The 24,926-nt window shown below is 34.8% G+C and overlaps 1 protein-coding gene across 1 annotated transcript in view; it reads left to right on the forward strand.

Moving 5' to 3' along the window:
* Positions 1-24,926, forward strand: part of LOC127869753 (intermembrane lipid transfer protein VPS13C-like) — a 186,278-nt gene that overhangs the window by 135,263 nt on the left and 26,089 nt on the right. The window contains 10 exon segments of the mRNA XM_052412414.1: positions 516-629; positions 2,200-2,301; positions 2,907-2,999; positions 9,128-9,220; positions 13,706-13,810; positions 14,843-14,992; positions 16,658-16,789; positions 17,839-17,972; positions 19,934-20,063; positions 20,376-20,498. Of these exon segments, the coding sequence (XP_052268374.1) occupies positions 516-629; positions 2,200-2,301; positions 2,907-2,999; positions 9,128-9,220; positions 13,706-13,810; positions 14,843-14,992; positions 16,658-16,789; positions 17,839-17,972; positions 19,934-20,063; positions 20,376-20,498 (1,176 nt within the window).

Consider the following 24,926-nt stretch of genomic DNA (forward strand, 5'->3'; position numbering starts at 1 on the left):
TGAAGTTGATGTAAGACCATGTTCAGAAGATACAATGGAGTAATGCTAAATCCCTGGAATATCGAAGCACTGATGAGTATATTTAGTCTTGAGGTGAAACATACTGTTGTATCAGATGTAAAAATGTGAAAATGTTTAACGAACAAACTGGCGTGGATTTTGGCTTGGTATATCTTGCCACGAACAAAATGCTTTTAAAAACAAAACTTTTGAGAAGTTTTTGTTGTATACACAAGCCTGACGCAGCTAAGGTTACGTTTGTGGTCAATGCTTTTTGTGATGTTGGCTCAAGATAACCATATCACCATCAAATTAACGCGTTACCGCTTAGGTATGTAAATTGACAAATTTGATCTCCTGAAGAAAATCTTACAAAATTTCAAACATTTTTCTTACAAGATTTGAATTAAAAAGTTATTCACAGGCTGTTCTGGTTTAATGCTGGTTGCACATATAGCGATTTTCACTTTGCTTCTGAGTGGGAAAGAGTTAATTATGATTTCCACATATTTTAGATCATAAACTATCAGGGTAGGGATTGGAATGGCCGTCGGCTGCTGGACTGTGACATCCTTGAACTCTCAGTGTGGAATTTCGACGGTTACCAAGGGAAAAAGAAAGTTACCATGGTAATGTATTTGCTTTAAATTCAGTTTGGTGTAAGCATATGCGGAATTAATACAAATTCAAGTAAATTAAACTACATCTCATACCAAATTTACATTTTATGTCCCCCAGTCTATACCGGGGGACATATTGTTTTTGCCCTGTCTGTTGGTTTGTATGTTTGCATCAGACTTTAACATTGGCCATAACTTTTGCAATATTGAAGATAGCAACTTGATATTTGGCATGCATGTGTATCTCATGGAGCTGAACATTTTGAATGGTGAAAGGTCAAGGTCATCCTTCAAGGTCAAAGGTCAAATATGTGGGACATATTGTTTCACAAACACATGATGTTCAATATGAAATTGGCATGTCTAATATGTTTCGAAGTTGCAGATAACGGTACACTTTTGATGCTAAGGTGGCATTATTTGTTTTTTATATGTTGTTTGCTCTAACAGTTTGTCAGTACATGCAAATCTATAACCATGCCTTTTGGTTGTTTATCCTAAGGGGAACCAGGGTGCAGAATAAATGGGGCTTTTAAGGGTTTAGACACGAGCTGGAAAGAATGTAAACACACCATTAAGACTTTATTTTTGCAAATATCTCAAGTAATTGAAATACCTTTGCAAAAATCTTAAGTGCATAAAAGACAGTTTTTCTTGCAGTTTGTGTCGATATCTTAAGGTATAAGAATTGATCATTGAATACATCTGAAATCGGTGACAAAATTTCGCGTTGCGTGAAACATAAGCATGCAGTGCACAAGGCATTTTTGAACAAAATCACAAACTTATTAAATAAAGATGCGGCCGGTGTCTTTACAAACACATCCATTAACGTTTAATTGGTTACCCTATTAAGTCATGTGATCCTGCACCCTGGAACAGTCTTGTGCTTTTGTTTTATTGCTAAATCCATGATTTGTCAAGTACTTAATCTTTGATTAAAAAATATGCACTGGTCATTGTTAATTTTTCAAGACTGGGGCCCATTTTAATCAACCCACTTTAAGACTAAAGAATAAAGAACTATTTCAAGAATGATGACAAAATTAAATATTTCAGCTTTGTATGTAATCTGTCAATGGCTGTCACTGTTTCCAAAGTCATTTTACTATAGTCCCTCATATGGAATAATGTTTTTAGAGGTGGTTAATTAAGTAAAAAAATCTTTGAACTTTAAAAAAAACTTTGCAATTTTAAATATGTTATTTGTTCTTAATATACATGAAAAAATTCTTTATATGCAGTCAATAAAATATTTTTTTTTACTAAAAACACTGTATAGATACTTGTTCTTAGTCATACATGTAACATATTCTGTATATGCAGACAATCTTTTTTTGCTAATAACCCTGTATAGATATTTGTCTTAGAAATACATGTAAAAAAATCTTTATATGCAGACAATAAAATAAAGTTTTTTTACTTATAACACTGTATAGAGTACATACTGTGCATGCCTTAAATGTTCTGTTTTCACAAAAAAGGGACACAAACTGTGTTTAAAAATTGGGTTCAGATTTTGCTCATGTGATTTACACATGACAATAAGTAATGCATAAACATGTGTTGTTTGTTTCAGAACCTGGGTCTTCATTTCAAGGAGACGAGTGGTTCAAGCCAGGTGTCCCTGTTCTGTCCCTACTGGATGATCAACAAGACTGGCGTCATGCTGAGATACAAGGTAACATATAACAACTGAGTCTTAAAATCTGAAAAAGTGTTTCTTACAAAATATTGTTTAGGTTAAAATTAATTGGATGCATTTTTGCACAAACGCAAGGCGTAGACAGAGAAACAACTAAAGCATTTGATGGATGTTAATTAAGTTCATGACTTTAAAGTCAATGTGTTTGAGTATTTTAAAGAATAGTTTAAAAAATTAAAGTGGTTTTAATGCATTGACAGTAATTTTGGACTCATCTTCATCTTGAAAAGCTCGACATTGAAGGCAGAGTTATGTGTTGTGGAGCTTTATAAGTATTGACCATCAGTGGCCCTTGATAACATTTTAGGACCTTCAAGGACTCTTGATGACCTTTGGTTGACCTTGTTGACCTTAACTTATGTTCAATCACACTAGATGCACTTCAGTTACACTTGATCATTTTCATAGATCCCTCTGTGACCTTCAGTAACCCTTGATTACGATCAGTGACTTGGTTTCTGTGGATGACCTTTATGACCTTGGTGACCATTGATAACCTCAATCTATGTTTGATTGCCCTTGCTAACACATGATGACCATAAATTGCCTTAAATGATCTCTGATAACCTTTGACCTTGCAGGCAGATGATGACGACCCCATGGAACACCCGTCCGAGATCAAGGACATTGTCATGTTCTCGTTTAAGAAAAGTTCCCTGTTCAACAAGAAAAAGGTAGGCTATAGCATATTATATTCATGCTATAGTATATTATATTAGCGATATAATGTACATGTATAATGTATGTAGGAAATTCATGTGTGTGATTATGGTTTTGTATCAGTATATAATATTGTACACAGACCAATCGATGTACAACATTTAACCCTTTACCACTTATATACGTATTTTGACACATCATAGTCCAATAGAAAGTTAAATTTAATTAAAGACCTTTCTTTCTAAATTCAAGTTTTAAAGGCTTCATGATTTCCAACCTTTAGTTATTGATGAGCAGCAAACAGCATAAAACCTGAACAGACTGGGAGTTACTGGCAGGCTGTTCTGGTTTTATGTTGTTTTCACATAGATATTTTCACTTTACTTCTGATTGGGAAAGGGTTAAACTACATTAGCTGGCAAGCATATGCATATAGAGCCTTTCTGTGGAAAAGTAGGCTTTATGTATGTGCATAAAGTGTTGTCACAGATTAACCTATGCAGGTCGCAAAGGTAAATCGGGGACCTAAACTGGATTAACGTTTAGAGAGAACCCAGGGTTCGCACAGGGCTTGAAAAGTGCTTGAAAACGAGTCCTAGGCTTGAAAAGCCCTTGAACAAGGGTTGGCCTTGAAAAAGTGCTTGAAAAGTGCTTATTTCATGTAAAACAGCCTTGAAAATGATTATTTCTGCTCAAAATTACTTTTATCATTGCGTTAATTATAAACTTAAATCGTTCTTTAGGGAAATATTACGAAAATTTACCATAAATTCCTACTCGCACAAAGTTGAGTACAAAATATAAGTTTCGTACACTATTGAGTTCGAAACGTTATGTGTACACGTCACATATTATGTGTACTACTTCAGAGGTTCTCCATTGTGATCAATTTTCGCGAGTAAAAAAGCAGCGATGGTGAAGTGTTGTTTCAAACCAGGGTTTTGGTGAACTGAATATTCCTGGGTACAGAAAACAAATGATATTCAAAAAGCACATTGTCGGGTATGTATGAAAACGATTGATGTCGGGGGATGGGGGAAAGTGCTTTGAAAAACCTCGAGAAAGGGGAAACCCACAAAGAAAACATGAAATTGAGAAGCAAACATGGTTCCTGCGGTGTGTTTTTTGTGACACAGGAAGGTACTATTGTTAAAACTGTTAAATCTAAAGCAGACATAAACAACAACAGACCATCTGTGTCAAACCAGGAAGGCACAGCCACAGAGAGTGTGCAGATGCATAAGATATTCAAATTCCAGGACCATCGCAGCCATTAGCTGCAGTATCAAACTCGCAGACATCCATAGACAAATTCGTTACAAAGTGATATGTTGAAAGCGGAAGTATTGTGGGTATAGCATACCGTTTGCACACATCAATCCTTCAATTCCAATAAAATCGTTACAAAGTTATTTCAGGTTATGGTCCATGACAGTATAATTGCAAAGAAATTTTCTTGCGGAGACCGCAAGACGGCATAATTATGTGGTCGTTTTTGGGCTAGCTAAACATTTCAACACTTGACTTGATAGTTCTATAAGTGGACAGTACTCGGTGTCTTTTGATGAAAGTTTAAACAAGAAAGACCAATTGTGGAATAAGTTTAATGTGTTTGAGCAAATAAATGATATTTACTGGCTTGAAAATGCATTTTTTAAAGAAAACTAACGTACGGTTCACGGCCTTGAAAATGAAAATTTGGCCTTGAAAAGTCATTGAAAAGTGCTTGAATTTGGGTTTGAGATTTCTGTTTAAACCATGGAACCTCATGTTAACAAACAATTCCATAAAAGCAGAAAATGTTGCCCTGATTAGCCTAGCCATAATTGGACTGTATTCAACAATCACCTAGCCATATTGGACTGTATTCAACAATCACTTAGCCATATTGGACTGTATTCAACAATCACCTAGCCATATTGGACTGTATTCAACAATCACCTAGCCATATTGGACTGTTTTCAACTATCACCTAGCCATATTTGACTGTATTCAACAATCACCTAGCCATATTGGACTGTATTCAACAATCACCTAGCCATATTGGACTGTATTCAACAATCACCTAGCCATATTGGACTGTATTCAACAATCAATGTTGCCATGATTAGCCTAGCCATAATTGGACTGTATTCAACAATCACGTTGTGAAAGGAAACATGGCAATATGAATTAAATGAATTCATATCAATACATAGAACATATAAATCAATTGCATTCGTCTTAACTCTTCAATTTCTACAAATTCAAATATTGTTTTTCACAAGTCCCATGCGGAAGCCATTTGTAAACATTAACCTATTTAAATTCATCGAAGAAACTAATTACCGAAAAATTAATTATGAATGTCGGTTGCGTTTGTCTAAACTCCTTAATTGCTACTAATTGAAATATTGTTTTTCCCAAGTCCCATGTGGCAGCCATTTGTAGACATTTAACTATAGCTAAATGTATTGATGAATTTCATTAGTTGAATGTATCTCCGTCAGCCAATAAAATAGCGCAGTTTATCACTACCAGTCAATGAAGCGTGCAGTTTAGCTGGCGAACGTTAGATCGTCTGTACACGTGCCTGGGGGCTAATCACACAAATCGACAGCTGTTTATGGCTTAATTAGGGGCATATGACAGGAAATACACAAGTGGATAAAAACTGTAAGGGGCTCATTTTTTAAATCGTATCTAGCCAGCCAGCTGGGGGGGCTTTAGCCCCCCAACTTAATTCGCCTCTGATAAAACAAATATATGCAAGAAAGCTGCCAGGCAATTAAATGTCATGAAAAGGATAGGTAGGAACATTAACAAACTTGGAAGGCTTACTATGTACTATTCTTTTATTATGTCAAATCTAAAGTATTGTCCATTAACATGGCATTTTACAGGGGAAACTAATACCAAGAAAATTGAAAAATTGCAGGAAAGAGCATTACGTTTCATTTATGATGATTATTCAATGTCATATCATGATTTATTGCTTTTATCTGGGCTCCCATCTCTTAAAGTTAGAAGAATGAGAAGTAAAGCTTTAGAGACCTTTAAAATATTAAACAAAGAAGGACCCAGTTATCTACATGATCTTGTTAAATTTAAAGACTCTAAATATAATTTTAGGTATACTAACTGTGCGGAACTTCCAAGACCTAGAACCGAAACGTATGGCAGGAACTCTTTCCGTTACTCTGCAGCCAGTATGTGGAACTCTCTGCCGGACACATTCAGACAGTGCTCGTCTTATAACCAGTTCAGGTCCCTGATCGACCAATGGAATGGACCCAATTGCAGCTGTTCTGCGTGTGCCCGGTAGGGAGCGCTGACATGCTGGCTGGCCAGATACAATACTACATAGCATTATATGTTCCCCTCTACTCTGTAATGCTTATCTTTTTGTTCATTTTACCTTGTGTCTTTTTTTAATTAGCTTGCTATTAGTTGCTGTATTTGCTTGCTGGTATCCATATGTTTTGCCTTAGTTTTCTACTATTATTTGCTAGCAGTATCTATATGTATTGCTTTTAGTTTGCTATCATTTGCTTGTTTGTATCTATATGTTTTGCCTTTAGTTTTGCTACTTTTTGCTTGCTTGTATCTATGAGTTTAGTTTCCCTCTAGTGAGTTTTCTCCTGCGGGACTATTATGCATGTCTGTCATTATGTATGTAGAGAATGTTTCTTCTCAATCCTTTGCTGTAGTATCATATAATTGAGTTTCCTGTGTGGTAGCTGCTGAGCAGTCTTCTCCAAATCCATTTTGGGGGGATAAATGTTTTAAAATCTCTTTATTGATCACACTTTGTGGTTATTTCAATCCTCAGCGTCTTATTTAACCACCTTTTAGGCCTTCATGGTCAAGATCAGCAGATACCCCACAAGTTTTAAGTTTAGTTCTATATTCTGTTTTATTTATTTTAATTTATTTCTTACCAAATTCTTTCAAACTTATGCTATAACGTGATATGCATGTATGTAACTTGTAATACTGAAATTTGTTATATTAAACCTAATTGTACTAAACCTATGTAAATATTCATGATTAATGATTCTAGTCAGATTATTTTATTATATTTTAATGCTATGAAATAACTATGCTGTTTCAAAATCTGTAACTACAGACATCTATGCTTGAGTAGGTTCAATTTTAGCAGTTTGCTCGGTTGATTGTTTTGTTTGTCTAATTATCTAAATAATTAATTGACTGACAGGTTTGATAAATAATCGATTTTGTTATCCAATGTTGTGTTGCCATTTTGTCATGTTAAACAGTTTTAACTTTTTTTAATAATATGTCTTACGTTAGGTAGTTGTATACTATATGTGCTATTGTGTTTTCATGTAAATGTTGAGTTTATAAGTCGGTTTAAAAGCTCTTCAGAGCTTGTGTTTATATGTTTATATACCTGACTTTATAAATAAATATTACTTGACTTGACTTGTACTTGACTTGACTTGTGAGATTTATCTGTATATATAATCAATGTAAGATTAATGCCCTCTTCTTTGCAGTGAAATTAACTAGTGCATATTTAATGTTTTACTTGCTCAAACACACAATCAATTAGATTTACACTTTCTTGAAGTGATCTTAAATAGTATTCTTGCACTCTCCTGTGTAACCAAACTAATATGTCTTCTTGGGGCGATGGCCATTTCGTAAATTGCCGTTGAACTATATAAGCATTTGCTATAAACACAGTCTATAGTGCTGACTTGAGACATTCTGAAGACATTTCTAGTATTTAGATTTTTCTGATTCAATTTTCTACCAGTAACCTTATGATATGCATTAATTTATCGGACTTTTCTCTTGTTATTATATCCCCAATCAAAAGAGAGGAAGCTGTAAAGGAGTATTGTGTTTTGTTTCATACCTATGTCACAATATATTTTGATAACTTTGTTATCCCTTATAATATAATTGTCTTGTATTAAGAGATACTGAGTCTGTATAATAATAGCCTGATTTTGCCCACCAAAAAAGCATACTTGTCAAAAAGATATACTTTTTAAAATGACTGTTGATAAAATATTTAACATCATCTGAAAACTTTTAGAGAAGTTTATTGGCTAATAATCTTTCTGGCTTACAAGTATTTTTGTTTACATTTCACTTGTTATTAGCTAGACTATTATATATGAAATATATATAGTGGAGCTATCCTACTCACGTCGGTGTTGCCGTTCCCGTTAGCGTTAGCGTGCAAATGTTAATGTTTGCGTTCTACCCCAAATATTTCCTATGTCCTTTGACATATTGCTTTTATATTTTGCATACTTCTTTACCAACATGACCCAACAATATATACAAAAGCAGACAACTGTGTCAAGCATTTTGCCAGAATTATGGCCCCTTTTATACTTAGATAATTGAACATTTTGCTTAAATTGCCATAACTTCTTTATCTATGATCACATTTGATTCATACTTTGACAAAACAACACTTACCTGACATACCACAATGCACTCACCATGCCCCACCCCAGAATCCCACCCCCATTTTTTTTTCCTTATTTTTGAAAGATCATCTATTAAATGACCACACACCCACATTATACCCCCCCTCTCCATGATGGCTTACGTTATACTGTCAAGCACTCGAAAAGTCGAGCGCGCTGTCCTCTGACAGCTCTTGTAATATTGTTGTTGTTGAATGATGGAGTCTTCCAAGCTATCTGTGTCTGCAAATAAGTTAACAGTTAACTGAGATAATCTTCAAAGCAGGCAATTTACCTTTAAAATAAAATGTATGTAAAGAAAATTCTCCACTTTTTTAACATGTCAATATAACCACTAGCGATTTAGTCATACCTTGACAAAATATTTTTGAAAAAGAGATATAAACAAATGTTTTAAATATAGAGATTTATCATCTTTGAGTTTTATAATGGCTGAGTAGTTACATTCACTTTTCTATTTGTTGATAATTTGTTTAGTTTCGTTGTCTTTAATATGTATTTCTCAGAATATATTTCTGTATACATTTTGTTCATTGATATTGTAAAGTTATTATTAACGATGTTTTGCATGACTTTTATTGTATTTAATATTTATTGTGTTTCTGATTTTGATTAACAATAAATGTAACAAAAAGACAAATTAACATGTGTAAATTAATCGAACATAGATGTATTGGCAATTTATTTTCAAGGACAAAACACAAGAAAAAAAGTCTTCAACATTGGAGAGAAAAAAGGAGGGGAAGAATAAACCTTAAGTGAAAGAAATGAAACAAAGTGGAAAAGTATGTTTGAGGGCACAGATTTATATCCAGTTGTTATTTTTACTTTACTTTTGCTTTGGAACTTATTTTGCTATTGACTGTAAAGCATGCTGGCTTCTTATTGTTGCATTGTTTTAACTCCCACAATGAAGATATGGGGCGATTTACTACTACTCACCCAAATGTCTGCATCTGCGTCTGCAAAATCCTGTTGTGAAGGTTAATGTTCAACATTTCCATACCACTACTACAGGTATTCAAGTAAAAGTTTCACGCACTTGTAAAGGGTCATTGTGTGAGGTTTTTGTCAAAGTTCCATAACTCTGACACACAATTAAGATGAATAATGCCTCTGTTTTGTACTAAGACAAATCTACTTAATGTTTTTATTTAACATCTCCATATAATCTTCATGTATTAAAATAAAACTGTACATATTTGTTCATAGTATTTATACACAGTCACTGAACAGTACCTTAACATGTGTAACTTCTACAAATATTCAATTTCAAAATCACACATGTCTTCATAATTATCATGTGAGGTCACTGGCCAAGGCTTAGAAAGCTTAGCTGCAATTTAGCAGAATTGTGCCCCTTGTTGTACTTATGAAATTCAGGTTAGGGTTCGCATGCAACAGTCCCTATTTTTAGCTGACATGTAGACATAGCATTAGGAGGGTCAATGCCACTGTTGCTAAGAATAGATAATAAGTTTGCATATATAAACTTCAGTTAGGATGGAGATAGTGTGCTAAGATTTTGTCTGTAGGTAGGTAACATGCTGATCTAGTGAGTAATTACATCTGGGGCCAGTGCGGTAGTGCGGTCAAGGTCAGTTTTATTAAAAACAGAAAAAGTGTTTCCACTTGATAACTTTAGTTTCGATGAAGGTATGGTGCTGTATTTTTGTTTTAAGGTAACTAACATGCAGACAATGGGTGGGTTTCCATATAGAGACAGTTGGGTCAAGACCATTATTATTTACAAAAAAGATTTCTGCTCAATAACTTAAGTTTGGATTAGTTCAATTTTACTAAATAGATTGGTATATAGTTGAAAATGTAGAATCTTTGCATTGTCTGATATTTAGCTGGCTGTTTTCGGAGAAAACCCGAGGTATTGTCATAGCCAGCTCGTCCTGTCCGCCGTCCATGTCAAGGTTTGTAAAGGTTTTTAATATTGGCTCTAAAATCAAAGTCCTTTCACCTACAACTTTGAAACTTCATATGTAGATGCACCTTGATAAATTCTACACGCCACACCCATTTTTGGGTCACTAGGTCAAAGGTCAAGGTCACTGTAACCTCTAAAAAAATTAATTAATCAAAAAAATCTGACAAGCTTTCGCAGCCGAGCGTAGCACCCATTATGCCGTGCTCTTGTTTGTTTTAATTTTAAAAAAGTCTGCTTGAAGTTTAAATAGACTTTACAATTATTGCAGTTATTTGACGTTAAATATGTCTTTGGGGCCATAATATCATGTGACTGACAGAAAATGTACTTTTAACTATCTAAGTGGAAGACTAGTCGAGCAGGCTGTCTTGGGACAGCTCTTGTTGTATGTACCCCTGGTTGTTTTCTGTTGGTTAATTGTATACATGACTTGTTTGTTATATGGTAAAACCTTTATATGAAACTAGTAGAATATTGGGTTATTTTGATTAGAACTTTTGATTTTCAGGAACATGTTTAAAGAATTGTACATAATAAAATATAATCCTGAATTTAAATATAAAACTTAAGTGTTATAAAAGTCTTGCAAATTGTGTGGGTTTTTTTCAGTGTTTTTTGAAGCATGAGTTGTTTTTAGCAGTTTGTTGTTATTACTCTGAAATGTTAGTGAATTTTGCTTTTTTATTAGCCGGATTTTTTTCGAAAAAATCTCGGCTTATAGATTGATGTTGTCGGGCGGGCGGGCGGGCGGGCGGGCGGGGTGGCGGCGTGCTCGAAAATGTTAAAGTTCTTATTTCATGGTATAACTTTGGTATGCTTGGACCTAGAGTCTTCAAACTTGACATGAAGGTTGGCCAGGATTAACAGATGACCACTGGTCATTTCAAGGTCATTCATTTGAAGGTCAAGGTCACTGTGACCTTCAATATAAAAAATGTTAAAGTTGTTATAACTTTGGTATGCTTGGACCTAGAGTATTGAAACTTGACATGAAGGTTGGCCATAACTAGTTAGTAACCACTGGTCATTTCAAGGTCATTCATTTGAAGGTCAAGGTCACTGTGACCTTGAATGTAAAAATGTTAAAGTTCTTATTTCATGGTATAACTTTGGTATGCTTGTACCTAGAGTCTTCAAACTTGAAATAAAGATTGGCCAGTACTAGAAGATGACCACTGGTCATTTCAATGTCATTCATTTGAAGGTCAAGGTCACTGTGACCTTAAATGTTAAAATGTTAAAATTGTTATAACTTTGGTATGCTTGGACATAGAGTCTTCAAACTTGACATGAAGGTTTGCAAGCACACTTAGATGACCACTGGTCATTTCAAGGTCATTCATTCTAAGGTCAAGGTCACTGTGACCTTGAATGTAAAAATGTTAAAGTTCTTATAACTTTGGTAGGTAAAAATGTTAAAGTTCTTATTCCATGTTATAACTTTGGTATGCTTGTACCTAGAGTCTTCAAACTTGACATAAAGGTTGGCCAGTACTAGAAGATCACCACTGCTCATTTCAATGTCATTCATTTGAAGGTCAAGGTCACTGTGACCTTCAATGTTAAAATGTTAAAATTGTTATAACTTTGGTATGCTTGGACCTAGAATCTCAAACTTGACGTAAAGGTTTGCAAGCACACTTAGATGACCACTGGTCATTTCAAGGTCATTCATTTCAATGTCATTCATTTGAAGGTCAAGGTCACTGTGAACTTAAATGTTAAAATGTTAAAATTGTTGTAACTTTGGTATGCTTGGACCTCGAATCTCAAACTTGACGTAAAGGTTTGCAAGCACACTTAGATGACCACTGGTCATTTCAAGGTCATTCATTTGAAGGTCGAGGTCACTGTGACCTTGGATGTAAATATGTTAAAGTTGTTAATACTTTGGTATGCTTAGACCTAGAGTCTTCAAACTTGATATGAAGGTTGGCCAGAACTAGTAGATGACCACTGGTCATTTTAAGGTCAAGGTCACCGTGACCTTGAATGTAAAAATGTTAAAATTCTTATTTCATGGTATAACTTTCTTATGCTTGGACTTACAGTCTTCAAACTGGACATGAAGGTTGGCCAGCACTAGTAGATGACAATTGGTCATTTTAAGGTCATTGAAGGTCAAGGTCACTGTGTCAATTCAAGTTCATATTTGTGACCTTAAATGTTATTGTTGTTCATGTATATGCATGCATTCAAAACATAAACAAGGTTTGCTCATGCCTTGAAAAGTACTTACATTTCATTTTGACCTTTGAACAATATTTCAGTAATTTAAGTATTGCATTGACAAAAACACGAAAGGTACTTTCCTGTCATTTAAATAAAAAATCCGGCTTCAATGCAGTCATCTCCGACCGCGGAACTCTTGTTCCTATTAAGGTTAAAAATTATATTCCAAAATTCAACTTATTAATTAAATGTTTTTGTTTGTTTAGTATATATAATTTATTTTCATTTTTTTTTATTATATCATAAAATATATAATTTAACTTCAGTTTCAGCTCACAAATTGGGCACCCTATTTATTTGGAAGTTGTCTATAAAATATATATTGAGGCTGTCTGTAATATATTACAGGTCATATTAGTCATGAAGCCATCCTTGAAAAACTTCTTAAACACAAACAGATTTACGTACAAATTAAGATTGTTCACTTGGTATACAAAGCAGACATTCATGATTGCTTAAATGTTCTTTGATTCACATTGAACTTCACTTTTCATGATGTCACTGTTTTCATTTTAATGATTTAAAGCGCTTCTGTGCAATGCACTGAGTGAGCTTTTGGGACTTCCTTTTGTCCATCTTCAGTTATCTGTAAACTGTTTATTCCAACAATATCTCTTTAAGTACTTGGCAGATTTTTACAGGAATGATACTTTGGTGCCCTGATTCAGAGTTTTTCCAATAGTTTTGGTCGAGTGCATATTTACATCACCAGAGCTGAAAATACATTAAATTTCAAGAATTGAAAATGCAAGGGAGGGTCACTGGTATAGTATTGTGTGTGGTTCTCTGCTGAGTTTGTTTAAATTTCAAACGTTAATTTTTTGTGAAACTTTGTAAACAGGTAAGCATTTCCTGGGTTTGAAATTAGCCATATACCATAGCACAGGTGAGTAGTCTAGGGCCATCGTGGCCCTGTTTTTGATAGGATGTTATGTGATTGAATGAAATGATATTATAATTATGTTACTCCAATATAGTAATAGAAATTTGATTGTTCAGAATCACTATTTTTTTTTCGTATACTACTACAAAGAATATGATTGGTCTGTTTTGTTATTGATTTTGTTGTATAACAATAATTCTGATTGGTCTGTTTTAGGCCTGCCTTTGTATTGGAGAAGGGGATTGGTCTGATAAGTTCTCACTGGATGTAGTTGGCAGTTCTGGCACAGTGCAGAGCAAAAATAGGAACAGAGTCTGGGAGGTATGCGCACATATCAATCCACAAATGCAGAGAACAAACCTCCCCCACTCCTGTTACCTGCCTTCATAAACAAAGAGCTTGCTTGTTTGTCAGTATCAGGGTGCAGGATCAAGTGACTTTTATAAAATAACTTTTAAAACAATTTTTCTAAAGAATTTCAGCTATTGCATAAAAGACAGTTTTATATGCAGCTTATGGCAATGTGAAAAACATTAGAATTACTTAATTTAATAAGCTGTGTTCTTGGCCAAAAATTCTATGTGGTTACAGCATTCATATACACGGATTATGCTGCACGCAACGTGAAATTTTTGCAACAATTTCAGACGTATTCAATAACGTATTCTTAAATCTTAAGATATTGGCACAAACTGCAAGAAAAACTGTCTTGTATACACTAAAGATTTTTGCAAACATGTTTCTTGAGATATTTGCAAAAATAAAGTTCTTAATAGTGTGTTTTCATTCTGTCCAGCCCGTGTGTAAACTGTGTGAACCCCGTTGATCCTGCATCCTGAGTATAGGAGTGGGGGGGTTGGTGAAGAAACTAATTCCACATTTGCCTATTGATCCACTCAATCCTGAGTTATTTGCCCATAACCCATTTATGCCTAGTGGACTCTCCCATTCTTCTTAATTGGATCAAATTATTTCCAAAATTAGGGATGTCTAGTATATTTATTTCTATATTTAGAATATTTCTTACAGAAATTCCTTTAAGCAAACAGCGCAGACCCTGATGAGGTCTCATCTGGGTCTACGCTGTTTGCCAAGGCCTTTTTTTCTAGATGTTAGGCATAAATGGGCTTAACAAAACTAACAATGCCATATGGTGTTGCAAGTCACATTTGTGACAAAGCAATCGCGATTCAATGTTGTTCACCCTAAATTATCCAGTGTTTACCATACTTGAAAAAAGAGCATTAACAGTTTCACTTAAGACTATATTACAAATATGCAATATTTTCTTACCAAACTCGTAATAGATCTGGATTTCACTGTGACCACTCTCTACCCATTCAATCCTGCCAGGTTGGTGTTAACATCGTTCTCTCGAGCTCGGGCCTGTCCAAGGTGGTGACCTTCACACCCTACTACATGCTGGTGAACACCTCGCCCTATGACATGATCTGCAAGGAACTGACCACAGATAGCACCTGGATTCAAGTCCCTTCTAAACAGGTAATAAACTGCATCTACATGGATTGGTTTATGACAAAACCAATTAAAAAATGACAAAAGATAGCAACTGAATTTAAGTTTTTTAAATATAAGTAAGTTGGTATAAAGTATTGGTTTCAGTAGTTATTGTGCCACCCAATATTTGATTGTAAAACATTGCCTTTTGACAATAATTGCAAATAACTAACTAAGACAGATAGCAGATGGATTCAAGCTCCTCCAAAATGGTGATGAATCATGTAAGTGGTTTTATTTGTTGCAGTGGTTTAAGGGACAGTGTGTGCGATATTAGAAGTTTCTTATAATGGCTCTTTTTTTTGCTTATTGACTTTTCAGGTTACCCTTTACCACTTACATACGTGTTTTGACGCATTTGTGGTCCTATAGAAAGTTAAATTTAATTAAAGACCTTTCTTACAAGATTCAAGTTGTAAGGCTTGATTTCAAACCCTTAGATACTGATGAGTAGCCAAGAGCATAAAACCTGAACAGACTGCAAGTCACTCGCAGGCTGTTCTGGTTTTATGCTGTTTGCTCATAGCCATTTTCACATTGTTTCTGTGTGGGCAAGAGTTAAAACCATTGCTCAAGGAAAAATTCATTGTGTAAATATTTTGCATTGACAGCAATGTGGGAAAACACAAACTAAGTTAATGTGTTTTAATAATTGAGCATATATCTGACAAAATAGGGGGAGGTTAATGTGTTCTTATAATTGAGTTCAATATGTTCAAGTGCGTTGCTCTGTGTCTGAGTGTTTTGTTCTGTGTTCAAGTGTGTTGCTTTGTGTTCCAGTGTGTTGCTCTGTGTTCCAGTATGTTGCTCTGTGTTCCAGTGTGTTGCTCTGTGTTATAGTGTGTTGCTCTGTGCTCCAGTGTGTAGCTCTGTGTTCCAGTGTGTTGCTCTGTGCTGAAGTGTGTTGCTCTGTGTTCCAGTGTGTTGCTCTGTGTTCCAGTGTGTTGCTCTGTGTTCCAGTGTGTTGCTCTGTGTCCCAGTGTGTTTCTCTGTGTTCCAGTGTGTTGCTCTGTGCTCCAGTGTGTTGCTCTGTGATCCAGTGTGTTGCTCTGTGTTACAGTGTGTTGCTCTGTGTTGTAGTGTGTTGCTCTGTGCTCCAGTGTGTTGCTCTGTGTTCCAGTGTGTTGCTCTGTGTTCCAGTGTGTTGCTCTGTGTTCCAGTGTTTTGCTCTGTGTTATAGTGTGTTGCTCTGTGTTCCAGTGTGTTGCTCTGTGTTCCAGTGTGTTGCTCTGTGCTGTAGTGTGTTGCTCTGTGTTCCAGTGTGTTGCTCTGTGTTCCAGTGTGTTGCTCTGTGTTCCAGTGTGTTGCTCTGTGTTGCTCTGTGTTCCATTGTGTTGCTCTGTGTTCCAGTGTGTTGCTCTGTGTTCCAGTGTGTTGCTCTGTGCTGTAGTGTGTTGCTCTGTGCTCCAGTGTGTTGCTCTGTGTTCCAGTGTGTTGTTCTGTGCTGTAGTGTGTTGCTCTGTTCTGTAGTGTGTTGCTCTGTGTTCCAGTGTGTTGCTCTGTGCTCCAGTATGTTGCTCTGTGCTGTAGTGTGTTGCTCTGTGCTCCAGTGTGTTGCTCTGTGTTCCAGTGTGTTGCTCTGTGTTCCAGTGTGTTGCTCTGTGTTCCTGTGTGTTGCTATGTGCTCCAGCCTATTGCTCTGTGTTTCAGTGTGTAGCTCTGTGGCCACTGCAGTCCGGCACGAAGATGAAGATGCAGGCTGCCATGAAGGACTCGGAGGTCTCCACCAACCCCTTTGTCTTCAACATGACTCACACCACCCTACTCAAGCTGAACAACCAGGCAAGAGTACTCTTTTTATGTTTGCTATGGTTGCACTATACCAAAATACATCTAAATGTTGCTAAGAACAGATTTTAAATAGACTTTTTTAACACTGTTGCTATTGTTGTACTATAAAAAATACTTTTAAGGTTGAAGCGCTGGTAATATTAAATATTTCTTCTTTTAAAGTAATGTTGACATGGTTAAATTGTGAATGCATTTGTCTGTATAATGGTTGTGATGGTCACTTTTTAGGAATAGATCCTTTGCATACACCCCAAAATTAGAAGTTGTAATAAAATCATTATGAATTAGATACGCATGAAGATCCCTTGTGCAAATGCACTTAAAACTTAAATGTAATTATTAAATTATCATTGAGTTTTGCGACTTTTGTAGCTAAATCTTTAAGATTGGTAAGCAATACATATATTTTTTCCGGAAGCTGTTAACAATGCTGGATTTTTCATTATTAATAGAACATGTGTTTGTTTTGGTAGTTATTGATTGTTTATACATTTGTAATCACATTTTTGTCACTCCTACAGATGCACCATTGATTTCTAAGACCACTCAAAAATTAAAGTCAATTATCTACTGAAATCAACAAATACTCTAGAAGAATAATTGCTACTTGATTTCAAAAGTGGGAATGAATATGCTTTTTAAATACATCCATGTATCTGAGGGAAGTGCTGTTGATAAGCCCATTTATTTACAACAATTGTTGTATCACTACAAATCTGTTAAAATTGCTTGTGAAATAATTACCAAGTATACTTTACCCATTCCTGCTTAGAAGCATTGTGAAAATGGCTATATGCAACCAGCATAAAACCAGAACACCGTTCAAGTAACTTGCAGGCTGTTCATGTTTTATGCTGTTTGCTGTTCATCAGTATCTAAGTGTTGAAAATGAAGCCTTTTGAACTTTAATCTAGTTAGAAAAGTCTTAGATTTAATTTTATTTTCTAAGGGACTTCAAACATTTACAAACGTGTATCTAAGAGGTAAAGGTTTAATTACTTTTGAAATAATAGGGAAGCATACTTAATTGCTATTTCCAGTACGGAGGCATCAATGTAGTGTGCCAGGAGACGGAGAGCGCCATGGTAACAACCTTGACCCACTATAAGGATGGCATGGCAACCGTGCAAATCATCAATCACACTGACCTATGTGTCATTGAGTTCTACCAGAGGTAGGGTCACATACCAGTTTATGTTAGATCTTTGATTCATTTAAGAATTTGTTATTGTTTGAATTTGTTTTAAATAATTTTGACCATGAAAAAAAAGAAAAAAAAGCATTTGATATTCTGTAGCATCAATCTTAAATTATTGAAATTCTACTTTAATTAAATGATTTTTAGCTCGGCCGTTTTTGGAGAAAACCCGAGGTATTGGGAGAAAACGCGAGGTATTGTCATAGCCAGCTCGTCGCCCGACATCTGCGTTGTGCTACAACCTTCACATTGGCTCTAAAATCAAAGTGCTTCCACCTAAAACTTTGAAACTTCATATGTAGATGCACCTTGATGAGTTCCACATGCCACACCCATTTTTGGATCACTAGGTCAAAGGTCAAGGTCATTGTGACCTCTAAAAAAAATAATAATCGGACAAGCTTTCATTTATTCAAAACTGCACCCGCAGCCGAGCGTGAGCACCTGTTATATGGTGCTCTTGTTTTTTTAATCGTGGTCTTTAACACCTTTAAATAAGGATGAACAAAATTGGAGACTATTTGTCACACATAACACTATGATCCATCTGACAGGTGTTATGATTGTCACATGGTGTAAAAATGTGTGTGATGTGTAAATGGAATAACATAATTTGGTAGATAAAATGAATCTTAAAAACTGTATAGTGATTATTTATTAGGAACAATCTGGGTATCCAAAAAAATTTAGTAACAAGCAATAATTATTTTGGCTAAAAGAGAGTGTTTCCAAAAACTTGGCATGTCTTAAAACTTACAGAATTTCCAAAACTGATGTGATGTTATTTTATCATATGATATCATTTTACTATGTAATTTTGTTTTATCAAAGGTTCAATAAATCCTCCAAAACAATTGTGTTTTATTGGAGAATTAAATCTTTGCCTGAAAAACTGAAGTCATTGAATGGGTTTAAGTTAGATACGTAAATATTTCAGACGGATCATTAAGACAATGTTACAGTTCTGTAACAATTTGCAGTCTGGACGAATAAAATTGTTTAAAAAATAGTCATTGTGTTAATCAGTTCAATAATTAACTCAGTTATACTGCTTTACTAAACCGTTTTCCTTTAAATCATAGCTAATGTTACCCTACTTAAATGTATTCCTTTCTATCATAGCATGGCTTTCTATTTGAGTGTATTCCTCAATAGCTAATGGCATATTTCAGTTCTGTCAAGAACGTACAGAAGATTGCTGATGGTACCGCTGGCCTGTCTGTATTCCTCTATATCATAGCTAATGGTATATTTCAGTTCTGTGAAGAACGTACAGAAGATTGCTGATGGTACCTCTGGCCTGTCTGTATTCCTGTATATTATAGCTAATGGTATATTTCAGTTCTGTGAAGAATGTGCAGAAGATTGCTGGTGGTACCGCTGGCCTGTCTGTATTCCTGTATATCATAGCTAATGGTATATTTCAGTTCTGTAAAGAACATACAGAAGATTGCTGATGGTACCGCTGGCCTGTCTGTATTCCTGTATATCATAGCTAATGGTATATTTCAGTTCTGTCAAGAACATACAGAAGATTGCTGATGGTACCGCTGGCCTGACTGTATTCCTGTATATCATAGCTAATGGTATATTTCAGTTCTGTAAAGAACATACAGAAGATTGCTGATGGTACCGCTGGCCTGTCTGTATTCCTGTATATCATAGCTAATGGTATATTTCAGTTCTGTAAAGAACATACAGAAGATTGCTGATGGTACCGCTGGCCTGACTGTATTCCTGTATATTATAGCTAATGGTATATTTCAGTTTTGTCAAGAACGTACAGAAGATTGCTGATGGTACCGCTGGCCTGTCTGTATTCCTGTATATCATAGCTAATGGTATATTTCAGTTCTGTAAAGAACATACAGAAGATTGCTGATGGTACCGCTGGCCTGTCTGTATTCCTGTATATCATAGCTAATGGCATATTTCAGTTCTGTCAAGAACGTACAGAAGATTGCTGGTGGTACTGCTGGCCTGTACACATGGGAAGATGCCATTGGTGAGAGGAAACTGGTCTGGAGCTGTGGCGAAAAAAGGGAAATGAAAAACGACCTCACTCAGGTAATGTTAAGGGGATTTAGCAGACTGATTTTTCCCTTTTCTTGCACTTAATATAATTTCTCTGTTTGAATGTCTAATTTTGCAATGGACCAGGCGTAAAATAATTATTGCATCACCCATTTAGTCATCTAGCATATAATGCTCATTCAATTTATACAACCCTCTTTGTTTTTCTGACAAAATGGCCACGATAAAGTCATATCTTATTGGCTGATCAGGTAATTTGATTGACAGCTGGAAAGACTGAGTTTCTAAACTTATAGGATACTTGTGACTTATTCCTTTCTTTAACATCTGATCCCTGTTGTACAGGACGGTATAGGGGAGTTCTTCTACGACCCTGACATCAAGGTCTACTGGGTCTCATTCCTCTCTGGCATGCAGCGTGTGTTACTCTTCACTCACGACCTTGCCCTAGCAAGTGTTGCCCAGGAGGTAACCACAACAATTATATTCTATTTATAGTCTTATCTGTGCCATTAATAGGTCATTTGTTCTATTTATAGTTTGTTATATTGTAATGTTTTTAGTTCTATTTATATGACATATGCACTATTTATAGTAAATGTGTTTTGTGCTATTTATATGCCATTTGTTCTATTTGGACTGTATATCGAAAGATACATTAGAATGATTAAATACTTTTTAAAGATACACACGGTTAAACAAGAAAATTGTATTTTAAATACCGTTTTAAACAAACAACTAAATAACATAAATGTTAACAATTCTCGTTCTTATTGGGAGTCTCAAGTGTGTATGATACTTCAATCCTCGGATTAACATGAAATATGGATATGTCCGCTCTCTGTTAGAATAGAAACATTCATCCCAAAGCTAAGAGCCCGACTTCGCGATATCTATATTAGCGATTGGTGATCAGGACTAGAAGACTCAACTTCTCTAGATGTATATAGAGAAATAAAACTTAATTTTGAAAAGTCAGCATATATAAGCCAGTTGACAAATCCAAAATACAGAAATGTATTGGCCATATTATATTTATCATCCAACAAATTAAATACTGAAATCGGTCATCATAATAATGTGCCTAGACAAGATAGAAAATGCACCCTCTGCAACCTTAATGATATAGAAGACAAGTTTCATTTTGTCCTAAAGTGCCCCATATACATGTATATCCATATTCGGAAGGAATATATTTCAAAATATTTCTATACACATATGAGTTTGTTTAAATATATACCATTAATGCGAAGCGAAAATAAAACTACTTTATAAAAGTTAGCAACATACTGCCAAAAAGCCTTCCAATTAAGAGAAACGTTAATGTCTACAGTTTAAAATTATCAAATTGGTGACTTACACAGCACTCAAATTGTTCATACACCCAAGTCTTGTTGACTATTCATGTTTATGTATTTTTTTTTTGCTGTTTGTCTTTTTATTTGTTTTTATGCCCCCAAAAGGAGGGCATATAGTGATCAGACCGTCCGTCAGTCTGTCTGTCGTCTGTCCTTCCGTCACACTTTGCGTTAAGATTTCGCGTTTAGGTTTCGAAAAATGCTCATAACTTCTATGTCCCTTCACATAGAAATTTGGCATGCATGTGTATCCCATGGAGCTGCACATTTTGAGTGGTGAAAGGTCAAGGTCAAAGTCATCCTTCAAGGTCAAATGTCAAAAAACATGTATCAAAGTGGCGCAGTAGGGGGCATTGTGTTTCTGACAAACACATTTCTTTAAATATTTAATGTATTGCTTAATTGTTATGAAAAATTTTGACGCATACATACCCCTAGATCATGTTTGTGTATATTTTGTGCTGTTTGTCTTTTTTATTTGTTTTTCAAATATTTAATATATTGTATAATTGTTACGAAAGAAATTTTGTCGCATACATATCCCTAGATCATGTTTGTGTATGTTTTGTGCTGTTTGTCCTTTTATTTGTTTATCAAATATTTAATGTATTGTATAATTGTTACAAAAATAAAAAAAATTGCATACATACCCCTGGATCATCTATATGTTTTTTCACATAGATGGTTGACGCTGGGGTATGATAAAATAACATTGACTAGTGTACATAGATGGAGATTTTACTTTAGACCTTAAAGATTTCCCTCTAAATGAAACAATTTTAATATTCACTAAAGAACCATATCCCTATATATCAACTATAGTTTTCGATTTTCGTATAGGTGGTCAACAAAGGGATTGTACTAATGCTAATACTAATACAATACTTAACTACAAGTAAGTGTAACAAATTTTGAGGTATTATTTTCATATCAAACAGCTTTAAAGTTATAAGCATTTCTCAATCCCATATTTATAAAAAAAAATTGACTATGAAGGAAAATAACATTCAAATATGAAGTTAGATTTATGCGGTTATATATGCCCATCATATGACTTGATATTAATGTATTTTTTTATTTTAAAAAGACTCAAAGGTTTGAGTGCATAAAAAGAACAAGTAATATCTTTCATATGAAGTTTGAAACTAAAATTTTGTTCATTTGTTTATTTATTTATGTTTATTTATCACAGCTCTACACCAAATCAAAGGTTTAATCTATTTGCCGAGAGTTTTATGCAATGTACAATCTTGTTAACATTTTAATCTACTATATTAGCTGCTTACTGAGTGACGTTCTTAACAACTCACTGGTTTGATAAAGTTTGTCTTGGTGTTCATGAATGAGCATACAAGTTTTCAATGGATGGAAGAACCATGTGTATTTGATTGTTTCCAAAGTTAAATCACTTTCTTGGAATATAATTTTTTTAAATAGAAATTAGTGTGCTTGTTATTTGCCTTGCAACCAGTTTGTTAGTTTAACTCTTCTGCTACATTTATTTTTTTGTGATTTTTTACCCTTGGTTCATCTGTTATGCAAGTTTACTATGCATTATCTCTTTTACACGCAAATAGGGCTACTTTATTCTGGTAGGGCTATTCAATTCTGGCAGAGCTATTCAAATATTGTAGAGATATTCATTTATGACAAAGCAGTTCAATGGTCTGTGGCATATATATGGCAGCATCATGAGTTCAGAATCATCAGGAAAATGCCTGGGTAATTTTACTAATTTAAATTATTGTTTTAATAATTATGTGTTTCAACTCAAAATATATACTTTTATGTTAAAGTTGAAAGCTCCACAGAAGGTATGATAGCATCACAAGTGTTAGCAATTGTATTCAGTGTGTCAGACATACTTTTCAATGGGTATCACATATTGATAAGGTGCATTTGCAGATGGGGAAAGCTTTGCATACATTTTTAATACATTTGAAGCCAAGTGATATCCAGACTCACTGTTAATAGTTAAAGTTGCAAACATTATTTACAGTGTGATTATTTGCTGGAGTGTGTGCATTTGTTAAGGGTTCATGTTTTTGTTCAGAATTAAATTCTTAAGATACAGGAATTGATTTGCTTAAATTTTGACCAATTAATTAAAGGAATTAAAGACACTAAAAAAAACATGAACCTATTGTTCACATCCTTCATGTACTTTATCAAACACTTCTTAAAGTCCTGAATGTTGGTGTCAAACACTTCTTAAAGTCCTGAATGTTGGTGTAAATGAAGATCTAAGTGTGAAATAGTTTTTAGCTCCGTGTTTTTGCAGAAAACCCGAGCTTTTGTCATAGCCAGCTCGTCGTCTGATGTCGGCCGTACGCATCGTGCTAAAACCTTAACATTGGCTCTAAAATCAAAGTGCTTCCACCTACAACTTTGAAACTTCATATGTAGATGCACCTTGATGAGTTCTACACGCCACACCCATTTTGGGGTCACTAGGTCAAAGGTCAAGGTCACTGTGACCTCTAAAAAAAAATCTGACAAGCTTTCATTTATTCAAAACTGCGCCCGTAGCCGAGCGTGGCACCCATTATGTGGTGCTCTTGTTATATATGTTACATATGTTAATCATATACAGTTTTCATGCTCTGAACACTAAACATTTAATACATGTATGTAATATAACATTAAGCCTTTCCCACTCAGAAGCCAAGTGAAAACAGCTATGTGCAAACAGCATAAAACCAAAACAGCCTGCGAGTAACTCGCAGTCTGTTCAGGTTTTATGCTTTTTGCTGCTCATCAATATCTAAGTGTTATAAATGATGACTTTAAAACTTTAACCTAGTAAGAAAGGTCTTTAATTAAATTTAACTTTCCAAGGGACCACACGTAAAAATTTGTATCTAAGTGGTACAGGGTGAACTTACACTTAAAGTATTTTGGGTTTTGTTAATGAATACAAGCTGTCAAATTACAGTTATCGAGTAATCTTGCATATCTGTTAATCTTGCACACTTTGCTGTTTGACATACTTTGAAGATGATGTGTCTTATTTACTAACATAAACAAACATTTTCTATTTACAATTGACTGAAATACTCAAAAATGCAAAGAACTTTTTTCATTCCTCCATTTATCAATGTAATTATTAATTTTCAGTATGAAGGCTGCATTTTTTCTTAATTTTTGTTACATATTTCTTTTTCAAATTCTTTTATTTGTCAAAGATTTAGGAAACAATTATATATTGTTGACAATAATTGTTTCATAACCTGCTTAAAAAAAGGGTACATACAACTTGTTGTGAGCGTTACAATAGAGATCTTATGCATACATATTCAAATCTGTTCACTCACAGTCAAAGTCAATTTAAAATGACTAGGATGTGCAAAGGTTGTATATCTTGTACTGAATTGAGTCAAAAGTGCACACAATAACCAAACAGCATCAAACATTATGCCTGGTTAGTTTGGTTTAAAAATTTCGTTTATTATCCCCCTCCATAGGCGGAGGGATATTGTTTTGGCGTTGTCAGTCCGTCTGTCCGGCACTTTTGTGTCCGGAGCCATATCTTGGAAGT

Source organism: Dreissena polymorpha, chromosome 2 (assembly GCF_020536995.1).
Source record: "Dreissena polymorpha isolate Duluth1 chromosome 2, UMN_Dpol_1.0, whole genome shotgun sequence".
NCBI classification, from domain to species: domain Eukaryota; kingdom Metazoa; phylum Mollusca; class Bivalvia; order Myida; family Dreissenidae; genus Dreissena; species Dreissena polymorpha.